Raw genomic sequence first — 14,476 nt, 5'->3', positions numbered from 1 at the left:
GGGTTAGCGGAGTCTGTAACCTGAAGCGTCTGTAACCCGAGGTACCACTGTACAGATTCTGATGTGAGCAAGTAAGTACAAGGCCCTTGTTGTAGCTCTTTGATGATATGAAACTGCTCTGTAGAGATACCCCATTGGGTTCCTTGTGTATGCATGATTCAACATAGTATTATTGCTTAAACTATAGTCAGACCAGGGATGGGGTGGGGTTTGGTGGAGCGGAGCTACAAAGGGGCATTACTAGCACTTACCAGGAGAGGCAAAACGGTGAGGTCAGGCATGTGCAGGTGGAACAGTAGGAGCACCAGATTGAATTTGCAGGTGCAGTCCCAACCTTACCTCTGCCTCAACCCTCTTTTCCCAAGTAGCAGTTATGCCACTGCCTGGAGGCTATTGCTGTGGCTGCCCCACCAGTCACACAGATATTATGCCACTCAGTATTCAAATACTATGCTACTCATTATCAGTAGGGTGTTTTTTGATTTCCGGCCCCTCTCTTTTTCTGCTCCCTATAAATAGAAGAGCTACTATCTGGTGACTAGAACCAGTGGAGCTGATAATTCTTTATCAATGTAAAGTGGTGTGATTTAAGTAATTTATTAACTTTAAAATAAAGCTGCTGTGAGGTCTTAAAGTAGCTACTGCCAAAGTTTTATCATGAGAATAAGGCAGCTGAGAAGAAATAAAAAGCGGCATTTCACCAAATAAAGGTATTCAAATGTATATGGCCGGAGGAAATTGCCTTATATTCAGTCATACTGGGCTACTTTGAGCAGTCTTACAACACCTGGCTTTCTGTTGAGAATGCCTATGCAACATGTGTGCATAGTTCAGATGCGGACTTGCTTTGCAAGTAAGTTATACTGGCTTGGCTACTGACAGCAAACTAAAATTGCCCTTGAAAATGCTGCTACCAAAACTATATTTAGTATTCTGACACTGTAATTATTTAAATGAACGTTCTGCATATGAACTTTTTTCCTTTTAGATTGCTTGCAATATGCATATAATGTAGTTGACAAAAAAAAGAGGAATAGGTTCCACCTACCGTCATGCAACTTCTTAGCTTCTCTCTGCAAGGCTATTCCAGAAGCATACGCTTCGATACATCCATGGCTCCCACACAGGCACTCGGGTCCATCTAAAGAGACTACAATGTGCCCAAGCTCAGCAGCACAAAAAGAACTTCCATGGATCAATTCATTCTGATGAATGATTCCACCGCCAATACCTATAAGACATGAAAACACATCTGTGTTGCTACTTTAAAACTTTTTTTCCTTTCTAATTCATGAGATAGAAAACAACAAAATTCTAAAAAATAAACGCCAGGCATCTTCTGCTACTAGAATTTGTAAATCTCCATTCCATTTTGATATATTTTCCACACCTATTTATTTATATTTCAGTTATATACAGTGGTACCTTGGGTTAAGAACTTAATTTGTTCTGGATGTCCGTTCTTAACCTGAAACTGTTCTTAACCTTGCTTTGCAAGTAAGCTGAAGCACCACTTTAGCTAATGGGGCCTCCCACTGCCACCACGCCGCCAGAACACAATTTCTGTTCTCATCCTGAAGCAAAGTTCTTAACCCGAGGTACTATTTCTGGGTTAGCGGGGTCCGCAACCTGAAGCATCTGTAACCTGAGGTACCACTGTATATCAATCTCGGTTAACACATCCCAAAGTGGTTAAACAACATTACGGATTGGATATAACTGTGAGCAGAAGGAAGTATGGAAAGGGCATTTCCATCTCCTCCTCCTTGTACTCCAGGAAAATCTATCCAAAGGGTCAGAGGACCTCAATGAATAGTACTAAACCAGGGGTCAGCAACCTTTTTCAGCCGTAGGTTAGTCTACCGTCCCTCAGACTATGTGGTGGGCCGGACTATATTTTGAAAAAAATATATGAACGAATTCCTATGTCCCACAAATAACCCAGAGATTCATTTTAAATAAAAGCACACATTCTACTCATGTAAAAACACGCTGATTCCCGGACCGTCCGCCGGCCAGATTGAGAAAGTGATTGGGCCGCATCCAGGCCATGGGCCTTAGGTTGCCCACCCCTGCACTAAACGGTGCATAGGGGATGCCTGTGTAAGGGCCCATCACTCCATTTTGCAGCAATTCCTTCTTGAATTTGTATCTGAGAATTAGCAAGTTTGATTTGAGAATTGTATCTGAGAATTAGCAAGTTTGATTTGTCTCATACAATCAATGAGGCGAAGCTTGCTATTTGAGCTGCTGCTACCCAAAATGGCCACGTTTCCTATAGGTTAAGGGAAATTAAATGCCATAGCAAACAGTCAGGTTCAGACTGCAACCACTGGCACATAATTCATTTAAAAAAAACAACTGCTGCTTTATTTAAATGTGTTTAAAATGCAGGATTTCAATGGTTTGCTCTATGTTGGATTTTGGCTGAAGCACATACCTGTACCAGTGATGAGGGTTACGAAGTTTTCCACTCCTTTTCCTTGCCCAAATTTTCTCTCTGCCAAAGCTGCACAGTTACCGTCATTGTCTACCCACACTGGCAAATGAAGCACATCCGATATTGGAGTCCGCAGATCAACAGTATTCCACTCCTGAATAAGTTTTGTGGAATGAAGAACAACGCCTTCTCGGGGATTTACTCGTCCACCTGTAGAAATACCTGAGCCACAAAGAACCAGAAAGGAGAGCATCTAAATCCAGTGTTTATAATATACAAAAGAAAAAAATATTGCCATTCAGAAACACCTTCTCTCCAATCAGTCAGGTTTTTTCAGGTTTTCAAATAAAAATAGGCAGTCATCAGTAATCCCCCCTAAGCAAGCTACAAACTGTCACTTATTTTCTTCAAACTTTAAAGGAGATGCATCAACAGCACTAGCTAGCTTCAGATTTTGACTTGTCCTTCATTGTTCCTTGTCTATCACACAGCTCATTGATATAAAAGTAAAAGGGATCCCAGAGGCTGCAAAGGACTTAAAGACTGATTAGGGCTGTGTCTTCTATGTCACCCCAATCATTAGTACTGCAATCAGTGCCTTTTTTCCCTTTAGTCTCAAAGGAAAAGAATATGATCAAATCTGTATGTGCAAATGCAAATTACTTTTGCAGAATTTAGAAACTTGTTGTGAAAAGCACAAGGTGCAGAATTAAAGAACTATATATAAGCATTAATATAACATAGTAATGCATTTTGCAGTTTATAATTACAAACAGATCTGCCTTTAACTGTTTTCTGTAGTAAGTCAGTTTAAATTGCACGGCAGATCCAGCATTGTGTGACCCACCCAGGGGACTCTGTTCAACAAAATGTTCTAAGTCAATAAATATAGTAATTATCTTTGAAATGTATAGCGCTTTGATTTAATGTTCTCCTTTAGTGAAGTAAAAAAGATAAAATGTTTGTTAAAAACTTACCCACACCCAGAATTCTGCAGTTCAGATTTACTGCTTCTGAGGCAGCCTCTACACACATCTTAAGGATCAATGCTATTCTGTCCTCGTAAGTTTTTGGATTCAGCTGGGTATATTTCTTAACTATTTCACCCTACGTGAGAGAGAAACACCATTAAGCTTCTCATATTTTTCTAATTGACCACAACTATATTAAAAGTTTCTTAAGGAAATCAGCCCTGAGTGCTCACTGGAAGGACAGATTGAGAAGCTGAGGCTCCAGTACTTTGGCCACCTCATGAGAAGAGAAGACTGCCTGGAAAAGACCCTGATGTTGGGAAAGATGGAGGGCACAAGGAGAAGGGGACGACAGAGAACGAGATGGTGGGACAGTGTTCTCGAAGGTACCAGCATGAGTTTGACCAAACTGCGGGAGGCAGTGGAAGACAGGAGGGCCTGGCATGCTTTGGTCCAGGGGGTCATGAAGAGTCGGACATGAATAAAAGACTAAACAACAACAACAAATATTAAAAGTGGCTTCTCCACAGGCTGTCAAATATGTAACAGGGGTCAAAGAGCAAGAGAATATGCATGGTATACAAATGTAAGGTGAGGAGACAGAAGTGTTTGTGTGCGGACATGCAACCTCTCTGGGCTTTCATTCAGGGATGGGGTGTACTCAATTGGCATATCCTACTCCTACAAGCAATATGCCCAAGCTCAGTCTATGCTTAATTGCTGGTCCAAAGACGGGTTGCACTCCAGATGGGAGGAAAATGGTGAGGTCAACACACTCTACAGCAGGAATGGAGCAATAAAAACAACCGTTTAAGGGAAATAATCACACTAGCTATGTTTTTAGATGACGTGTGAGTATTTCACAGCAGGTGCCATCTTAGAAAAGTATCCCTCCTCTGCAAGTGTGAAGGGGAGAATATCCCTTCTGAAACAGTGCTTGTCACCCGTACTTTTAATAAGAGTTTACATTAAATAAGTAATGTAAGGTTGCAGATGGCTGCAGTGGCTGGAAACAGACAGACAGGTCCTGCACATGTAGCAGTGACCAGAAGAGGAAGGACCGCTAGGAGGAGCGCAGAGAAAAGAAATGCCATGGTACATCTGCAGCAGCACAACCAGACACCTTCATCTGCCCCAGCTACAACAAAACATGTCTCTCCTCTATTGTTCTTTACAACCACAGAAGGCACTGCAACCTTCCAATGGTTTGATTCCCCCCCCCCCCCGGCCCCAAGATGCACTCCTTCACTGTCTCCTGAGACAGGTAGATGCCAACCCTTTCATTAAATAAAATCAAGCTTTTAAAAAAATGTTTTAAGTTATTCACCAGGAATACATTTTTAAGTCAATTTAGAGCAGAGCTGACTAGCATGGTAGACCCACGCCGCATAATGCCTTCCAGTTACATAGCACAGGGGTTCATCTTGTTGGAGATATGCTGGAGATATGCATTGTTTGTATGCAGCCTTCACCAACAAGCAGGATGTAACCTGCATGTGACAGACTTTCTTCCTGTTTTTTAAGTGGTTCAATACCACTCCCAAGAGTGTTCAATAGGATTTTGACTTACACCTTCTTCTGTGAATTGTTTGAATTCAAGTGTACAACCCTTTTTGGATTGCTGGGACATTCATGTATGGCTATAGCTGTAAGTTTTGTTTTATGACTATGGATCAATATAAACTTACTGAAGTAGGCTATATATCAGATAGGAAATTCTCATGCCTTTGGGTTTCAGAGGACTTTTCCTATGCAGCTAATTTAGTGCCAACATGCTACTCTCCCTACAGAACTGCCTTATGGTTGGGTGAAATTGTTAGTTATTTATTAATTGCCTTCCACATATGTCCCAAAGTGATGCACAAAACATAACAAAAGCAGTTAAAAACAGCACAAAACTAACATTATGAGCTTTTCAAAACATGCAACAGAAGCTTTTGAAAGAATGATGTATCCAATAATTTCTGGGAAATGTCATATATTAGCAGGGATGGTGTTCTGCAGGACAGGGGCAGAACACTAAAATTCCTGCTCCATCTTACTGTAGAGCAAGCTTCTGATGAGGAACTCTCCTGCAGAATGCAGTGACCTATTTGGTGGTATGTTAGGGATAAGGCAGTCTATTAAATATGCTGCTTTTATATAGACCCTTGTCTGTAAGTACCAAAACCTTCTACGTGGCCTAGTAGCGGATTGGCAGCCAGTACAAATCTAACTAGCAAGGTGTTATATGCTAGTGGTAGTTTGCCACCAAAAGCAACCCATCCGCCGTGTTCTGCACCAGCTAAAGCCTTTGGACCAACCTCAAAAACAGTGCCACATAAATAGATAAACATGCACATTCTGCATGTTTTTTTAAACGTGATCCATTTAAATGTGATCTATTTAAAAATTGCACTGTGCACCCCACCCCAACCTCCCCAATGGAAGTTCCCACCCGGTCTTACTGTTTATAATTACCTTCATGCTGACAATTGCAACTCGGAGGTTTGTTCCACCCAGATCCACTGCCAGAGCACTCTGGGTCTCAAGGATATGGTCAATATCTTGAGAGATGTTTTCCTTTACAGAAGGGAAGCAGAATTTCTTCTGAAGGGGTTCTTGAAGATCAATAGACTTAAGAAACTTTAGGATTCTTGGAACAGCATTTCCATCTCCATATATCTTTGAACTATAACATCAAATAACAGCAATTAATGTAGGTGACATGTTACAAAACTACACACCTTAAATTCCCAATCAACGATTTCTAGATTGCAAGTAGGGGGGAAGAAGACAAAAATACAATTTTCTCAGGAAGAATTTGCGCTTGCAAATTTATAGGAAACATAAATTTGAAAAGTTAAATGAATTTAGTCAAAAGTTAAGTAAATTTAAATCTCATCTATTTCAACTGGAAAACTACATTTAAGGATATCTAAAATGACATTTTTCATAGATCTATATATCAACCTGCATACTGCTTATTAAAGAATCTAGCTGGGTTTTTGCCTAGTTGGCAAAATTATGCACTTATATTATTCTAACTATTTCTACTGTGCTTATGACTTGGGCACTGTACATAAAAACCAGAAGCTATAATCCTATCCATCCTTAACTGGAAGTAAACCAAACTTAACTCTGGAGGATGTACTTCTGAGTAGCTCTGCATTAAATCAGACTATATGAGACAGATTGTAATGACGCATAGGAAAGTGATGGGAAATGGTAAAGATATAAAGTACAGGCACATTTTTATCAAGCATTGAAATACAACCACAGAAGAATGAAAGTGTTAAAGATTCCTACAGTTAAGTTGAAGAGTTCCATGTGATGGATTAGTAACCTAAGTGAGCTGCGAGTCTGAATAGGAACTTATGCATACAGAGCTTTTGAGTGTGAAAAATGCTTTATACACATTATCTCAGTAATCCTGGGAATCCTGTAAAGTGAGTTAGTATTATTATTCCTATATTACAAGTGAGAGCTATGGCTGAGAGAATGTGGCTGCCCTAAAGCTGTCTGTGGCAGACAAAAGATTTAAAACAGGGAGTTCCTCATTTGGAGTTCAGCCTCTTATCTGCTGCACACTATCAACATTGCAATTTAGTTTAATATAGTCACACTACAAACTTCTTATTACAAAAAGGAAAGGGGAATAACGTAGGATACCCAACTTTAAGACATTCTGTTGCCATTAAGACTCTGGTGTAAGGGGCTCAACCAACGCTGTCAGCATCAGATCAATTCACAGAAACAAAACAGTTCTAATTTACATAATGATGAGATCTTCTATAAAACATGGCTGAACAGTGTTTCACCAAGATCATGGGGGAAAACTTCACCAGTGCTAGTTGTAGATGAGAATTTGATCCTAAATAATTATATCTACACATATTTCTGCAATATAAATGCAACACCTGTGCAAAACCAGCATGGCACCAGAACTTGTTAGCTATATGCTGGTGTAGCCACAGGCCCTTCCTGTATTAAAGCTTAACATTTATCTGCTAGTGACACAAACTTTAATATGTATTAGGGAAAGTTAAAAAAATACGTATTGGGGATTAACAAAAATGTAACTGTCAGTATTGTAATAGCTTTAAACAAATCTGTGGTGCAACTGCACTTGGCATATTGGCAGAGGAGCCCAGTGTGATGCCACACTGCCACCTTCCTGACCAGTGGCCCTGCTGCTGCTTAACCAGCAGGGGAAAGTCGCAACATAACATAAGTATTTTCACTATTTTAATGATGACTGCACTTACCAAGGATATTGCTTCCCAAACTGGAGGTGCAGAGCTTGCAGTATTTTGTCCTGTGTGTCAGCATCACGAACATGAAGAACATTTTCACCTTGATTTTGTTTTTGGAAAAGTGATAGCAGTAATATTTAGGAAGAAAATGAATTTAAAATGAAAAATACTTGCTTTTGAACGCTACCAACATATCCTCACCAGGCATAGTTACAAGTGATGAGATTGGAGTTGGAGAGATGTTACACCTGCATTATTGCAGGCAGATAGGCTAGTATAATCAGTAGCAGATTGCATGGTGCAGCGGCCGTGCTTACCTGGCCAGGAAGGAGAGGGGAAGGGGTGAGGAGGCTGGTGAAGTGCAAACAGCACTGACCTTCCCACTGCCTTGCCCCTCTAATAATAAACAGTGGTTCAACTGTTGGGAAGTCAAGTGAGCCTCTCCGCCCCACTCCACCGTCCGCTACTGACTATAACTATTCAATTTTAAGATAATATTACTCTTGTTTTCACACTTTGGGCAATGACTGTGTATATGAATTAAAGTTCAACTACAGTGCTGAACGTGCAAAAGTGTACATGGTGTTCCCTGAAAGCATGGGGGAAAGCACAGCACACTCTTATAGCAGTGTGATTGCCAAGCAAGTATATAAGGCACTTGGCTACATTATATAGAACTTGGAGCCCAAGCTGCCTGGTCCCAAGCTGTTTGATCCTCTGTAGGACAACCGACTCTAAAACAGGAACTCGAATACAGATATGGTTGCTTGTGCACATTAATTCCATAGTATGTGGTGTGCCTTGATCACTGCTGCACAATGAAATGGGCTTTGATAATGCAATAGTACAAATGGGCCCCATGACCAAACAATGCAGAGAAGAAAAAGATGAGCATGGAAGAAGAGGATTCCCCCCCCCCCTTATTTTACCTTACGTCCTCTTTGGACATTTCTTTTTTTTTTTTTTAAATAATATTTATTAAAGTTTTCCAATTAATTACAAATTAATAAAACATCCAATTTCAAATCTTTTTCCAATTACATCCTTTCAGGACTTCCCCTTCCCTCCCCCCCTTGTATTCCAAATCTCTCAAATAAACAGATAATCTCAACAAGTTCTTCTCCTCACTTCAAACTTGTTATCCTTAACCCAAAATTTTTTTTTTTTTTATAAAAAAAAATTATTTTCCATTCCCCTAAAATCGGCTTAGTCCCTCCACGAGTTCCCCACTTTAGAATACCATGTAGATGTATATAGCCTAAACAAAACATAGTTTACGCCCTTTGGGTTCCACATTTCCCACCCCCCCTTTTCCCGGTTGCGTTCCCAATATTCCTCAATGTCCGATATTTCCACGTCTCTCTAAGTCATAGTCCTTTGCCAGTCCTCTTTAGTTTCGCATGTCCAATCATGAAAGGATTCTGTCTCAAAGAAAGGCCCATTTTTTCCATCCAGATTTTTATATCCAGGAGTGAAAAACTCCAAATTATAATCCTTAAGCTTGTCAAATCTGGATGTCCCAAATGTCCCCACTTTCGACTTAGTCCAATTCTTGTTGTTTTGTTGTTCTTATTGGCCACACTCCTCTTTCTATTTCTTTCTGTCCCTGTTTTCCTGCACAAATGTCCTAATTCCAAAAGTTAGTTCCTTTGCAGAGGCTTGTTGCTCAGAAACAAAACATTACGTCAAGTTCCTTTCATTCCACAACGGATGATTCCATTGTCTTCTTCGGTATACTGGCCTCTGTAGTCATAATAATGTTCCATTTCTGCAGTTTCCCAGGAGATAAAAAATTCTGTTCAAATTTCCAACTAAAACCACTTGTGATATCCCTCGGCTCCTCTAGGTGGATTGCAAAAACTGAGTTCTCTTCCAGATCACATCCATTAGCCCTAGTAACTTTGTAATCCTTATTTAAAGCAATTTGTGTCCAATTTATAACAAATATAACCTGCAAAGTCCTTGTGACATAGTCTCTATCTTGTTTTTCTGCTTTGACAGCTCTTTGACAGCTGTCAAAACTTGCCTTTCTCCTCTCCAAACACCGTCATCGATCGCTCCCGGGGTTCCAGGGGGGGGGGTGTTTTTAAGTCCAAATTCTACTTTCCTCCTCCAGCTCAATCTCATATTCTTCACTCGTGAGGTTCCAAACTTGCCAAAATGATGTTATTCCGATCTTAGTTATCAAATCCTTTGTTTTGACCCTTCTACAATGGAGGGGGTGGCTGACTTCCTTTTTTGCGCCTCCCCCGCTCACTCCGAAATTTTTAAAATTTTGTCCCTCTTTTTAGTCCAGATTCCAATTACTTACGGGTTGTTCTTTTAGATCCAAATTTTCAAAGGAAAAAGCCAGCGCTCTCCGCCGGATGGCATGCGGCTTCGCACGGCAGGGATGGCAGAGGACTCAAAACACCACGCTTCTCCCCGGCACCCGATCCTTAGCCTTTAAAAAGGCTCCTTCACGAGTCGGGAGGGCGCTAACGGTGCCAGCCGAGTCTCCATGTCCACGGCCCCCGTGGCCGTGGTTTTTAAGGGTCCCCGCATCGCCGGTGCGGTAGGACCCAGCCCCTGCCGTGCAGGCTCCCTCCGGAGCTCGGAGGGAGTCCGCCATTCGGCGATGGCGCCGACCCGGAAGTCCTCCCTCTTTGGACATTTCAGTCCCCACATTCAGGCAAGCAGTGGCTCTGCTTAAGCCAGGTACAAAACACACCCAAGCCCTCTCCCCTCCACCATGATGGCTTCAGAGAGCTTGTGTGAGAGAGCTTGTTCTGACCCTTTGTATCTGAAGCCACAGAGCTATCACAACAAGACAAGGCTATTTTTGCTCCATTAGCAACATTACTGTCTGGATTCCTGTTCTATCTGGTGGCTTCCTCAGTTGGTCAAAAGACATAATAAAAGCACTGCTTTATTATACATTTCTGATACATGGGTTGCAGAAAATATATTTTCCCCTTATTTAAAAACAGCCACAAAACCCATTTGCCAGTTATCATTTCTAAGTAACAAAGCTGGGCACACCTAAGAAAAGAAATGCAGGAAGGTAGCTCTGCATGTATCCAGTACAGACATATATGCCTACTAACCAAGGATAACACTTCACATTTCCAATGGACTGGGCTCCTGTCCATGAAAACGTATACTACAAGAACACTGCTAGCCTTATTTGAATACAATACCTGTTTCTCTTCCTATCTGGCGTGTCCCAAGATTGATGACAGGAGTACCAAATGCCCCAACCTCTCGCACACCACAGCTGCTGTTTCCAATCATACAGCCAGCGTGAGCCACCAGCTGAATGAACTGGTCAAATGGAACATGCTTTACTGCTCGAAAATTGGGGTGGTGTTCAACACCCTTCTTCCTCATTACCCGAACCATTTCTTTGCTCCCTGTAATGAAAATAACAGTAGATCACTTAACGGTAAGTAACTGAATTTTGGAAGCATCACTATGTACACCAGGAATGGGGAAACCTTTTCAATCTGAGAGCAATATTCCCTTCTGGGCAACCATTTGGGAGCTAATGGGCCCGAGGGGCTGCATTTGGTAGCATTCAAAAGCAAGTATTTTTCACTCTCTTTACAGGCTACAATATTAACTTTAGATTCCTTGCATAAGAACTCACCTGCATCAATATTTGGAAATAAAACCAACGTCCTCTTGTTAAAAGAGATTAAGGCATCCAAAGTCAATTCAAACATCTTTATGGAATGTTTAATGTCTGTGGTCACTGGGTGCTGTAAAGCAATTATATAATCCTTTGGTTTTACATCTTCACCTGTAAAAGCAAAGTAAAAACAAAACCCAGCTTTAAAAAAGTAATATAATTAACTGGGTTGGACAAGAACCAAAAAATCCCCATACTTCATTCTGGGAAATTACTCAAGATTTATTCCACTGTGAAATAAAAAATAAATTGTTCTGAAGTCATTACAGTGGTACCTCGGGTTAAGAACTTAATTCGTTCTGGAGGTCTGTTCTTAACCTGAAGCACCACTTTAGCTAATGGGGCCTCCTGCTGCTGCCGCGCTGCTGCTGCACGGTTTCTGTTCTCATCCTGAAGGCTCTTAACCCAAGGTAATATTTCTGGGTTAGCGGAGTCTGTAACCTGAAGCGTATGTAACCCGAGCTACCACTGTAGTTACCTGCAGTATTTCTTGCATTATCTACCAGTGGTTTGGAAAGATCTGATCAAGACTGAATTATGTATGGTGCCAGATTATTTTTAGTACAATCATTTATCTGTTCAGTTTTGTGACAATCCTTGGCCTTAAAATGAAGGTGTCTTCATTTATTTTAAAGACAAACAGAGATATTGGCTTCTAGTGTCTGTATATTATACAATACTTGGTTCAATTTATTTTGAACTCCACCCCAAACCTAATAAGCAGTTTGTACCCACAATGCAGGAGAATATTTACATTTAAGAACTTCTATTGTCAAACCCCAAAGAATTGAACTGGCTCATCTGGATGGTTACAACAAATCAGAAATCTCTGAAATATATGCTGCTACACTGTTTATTGTACATGCCTTACATTCATTGTTCCTAATGCAAAATTCTCTCAGGGTTCTGCAATATTCTCCATATACCCCAAGATTAAGAGACCCTAATTTGCACTCCAAAATGTCTACTTATGAAGATATGAACAGGAGTCAGACTCTGGGCATTTAGGAACATGCAAGGATAATCCTGTGAGACAGGAGAGTGCAACTGAGCTTATAACCCTACCTCTGCCTACCTAACACATTGTCAGTTTGTCAGCAGCAGGACAGCCTACCAAATGTATGAAGGATGTCCTTGTGATCTGTAACTCCAAGCTAATGGATAACACTGGAGAAAGGCTGGAACAGAGGTGCACAAAGGGCAAATGTTCACAGCCCAACCGTACACAAACCAGCCTCACATGATTATACTTGTGTGTTCCTGAATAAGCTTTCCTTACTCATCTAATTAGAGGTAAGAGAACAGCACCAATCTCCACACATAACCTAAAGAAAGACTGCACAATGTGTGACACACCAAGCCAAATGCATCCCACTAACCATGATGACAGCCCCTTTAGAAGGTACAAAACATCCCCTTTGCTCTGTACCACTATTATTAGGCTGTCATATAAAGCTGGTGGCCTGCATTCAACTTGGAGGGTCACAGGTCGGATAGTCTATATTCACAGCACACCTACCTAACCACATGAGGATAATGCTCATGTAGTCCTTGTTTTTGGCAGATAACAACTTATCATATGAAGGGCAGCCTGCCAAGAGGATACGGTCGTGGTCTTCACACATAGATATCAAATGCTGCTCCGCACTTCTTGTGCAACACACATGGTAATGAGCCAGCTTGGTTATGGCATGTCTGATGGAGTCATCTATAGTACCGCTGACTTCTCCGCCTTCAATATGAAGAATTCGAATGTTCATTAAGGCTGCAGATGTTGCTAATGCTAAAGCATCAAACCTGTCTCCATGGACTATCATTATGTCAGGCTTCAGACGATTGAGGACATCTGGCAGCTTGACCAAGGCAAGGCCTACAGACTCCACCATGGCGGCCTCATCTTCTCCTCTCACTATGGTGTGTAACCTAGTGTGGATGTCAAAGTCGTCCTGTTCAATCATACGGTAAGTGTTACTGGGAAGAGGAAGAGGGGAAAGTGTTAAAATTGCAAAATGGTGTTTCATAAAATGGCGTTTCTTTGACAATGTATGACTAACAGTAGGAAATAACAACATTTTTTAAACCCATGCAACTAGTTACAAACTATTAAAATTTCTATGTTTATCTATGGCTGAGAGGATTGGATACTCTAGGTTCCAAAAGTTTATCCCAACATTGATCAACATTGATCAACATTATAGTCAATGTTGCTCCAATTCCACTTTATGAATATGGAGATGAACAGCATTCTAGTGTTCAACATAACTTCTGATATAATCATAGGATTTAAAAACTAGTAATATAAAAACGAAACTGCACTGTGCCAAAATAAAACTATATTTTGCTGTTAGTAAGAGGAAATGAACACTGCTGAGACGCAACGAAAGGGGAAAGACGAAACACTTGTGATGTTCCAGCATCGTTACTAGTGTTAATCACAAACCTATCTGCAAAATGAGAACTGGGTAAAAGTCAGGAGTCATAAGAATGAGGAGGAAAAATATTTTCCTTCCATCTGCAAAAGTGATTTACTTTCCTGCCTCAATTATATTGGAATTCTTAATTGTTTCAGTCCATAATTTAATCCCTAATTCCAGCCAAAAAGTTTGAAAGCCAGCAAAGCACTCTTTATTTTTTATCTTAAAAGAAAAAAAGCAAACACATCAATTTGAATTGGATGGTTAGCAAAACTACTAACTTCTTCGTGACCACTGGCATCCTGCCAAAATGGAAAGCTATCACTGAGAAAGGACTTGACCTTGCAATTTCTTAATAGCTGGCATTATTCCTTAGAATTATGGTGCATTTCCTACATAGCCCTCACACATTTCTCAATTTAGATATTGCTCATGGTCTGGACCGAACACCTATGTAAAAAAAATCAAAAAAAAATAAATCACAAGCTACTCACTGTAATTAGGCTTCTATTGAAAAACGATGCTTTTAAAAAAATGGATGGAGCTGCAACTCTGATTTAGCATGGTGTTAATTACAATATTAGCAGAGTAAGTTGTTCAGGACAGGAATCAGGAAAACTGGAATAAGTCTTTTGCAATAAAAAAATCATTTTATTAAGAGTGCCAACCCCCCATCTTCTGCTGTACAGCAAAACAAAATCTCTCCTTTTAGGTTCATATCTGCAACATCATTTGAAGACACCTAT

At 40.6% G+C, this 14,476-nt stretch overlaps 1 protein-coding gene across 9 annotated transcripts in view; it reads right to left on the bottom strand.

Moving 5' to 3' along the window:
* Positions 1–14,476, bottom strand: part of GNE (glucosamine (UDP-N-acetyl)-2-epimerase/N-acetylmannosamine kinase) — a 37,936-nt gene that overhangs the window by 4,503 nt on the left and 18,957 nt on the right. For all 9 annotated transcript variants that reach the window (XR_014559340.1, XR_014559341.1, XR_014559342.1 and 6 more), the window contains 8 exons: positions 12,836–13,287; positions 11,275–11,427; positions 10,826–11,038; positions 7,659–7,746; positions 5,872–6,082; positions 3,418–3,547; positions 2,441–2,662; positions 1,049–1,231 (listed from right to left, as the gene is read on the bottom strand). Coding sequence is in view for 5 of the 9 variants with exons in the window: in XM_083718807.1 (XP_083574933.1) it covers positions 1,049–1,231; positions 2,441–2,662; positions 3,418–3,547; positions 5,872–6,082; positions 7,659–7,746; positions 10,826–11,038; positions 11,275–11,427; positions 12,836–13,287 (1,652 nt within the window). In the remaining 4 variants the exon portion in view is untranslated. The remainder of the gene's footprint in view (positions 1–1,048; positions 1,232–2,440; positions 2,663–3,417; positions 3,548–5,871; positions 6,083–7,658; positions 7,747–10,825; positions 11,039–11,274; positions 11,428–12,835; positions 13,288–14,476) is intronic.

Source organism: Podarcis gaigeae (assembly GCF_964106915.1).
Source record: "Podarcis gaigeae genome assembly, chromosome: 17".
NCBI classification, from domain to species: domain Eukaryota; kingdom Metazoa; phylum Chordata; class Lepidosauria; order Squamata; family Lacertidae; genus Podarcis; species Podarcis gaigeae.
The sequence above is the reverse complement of the archived record's forward strand: the minus strand, read 5'-3'. Positions and strand labels throughout refer to the sequence as shown.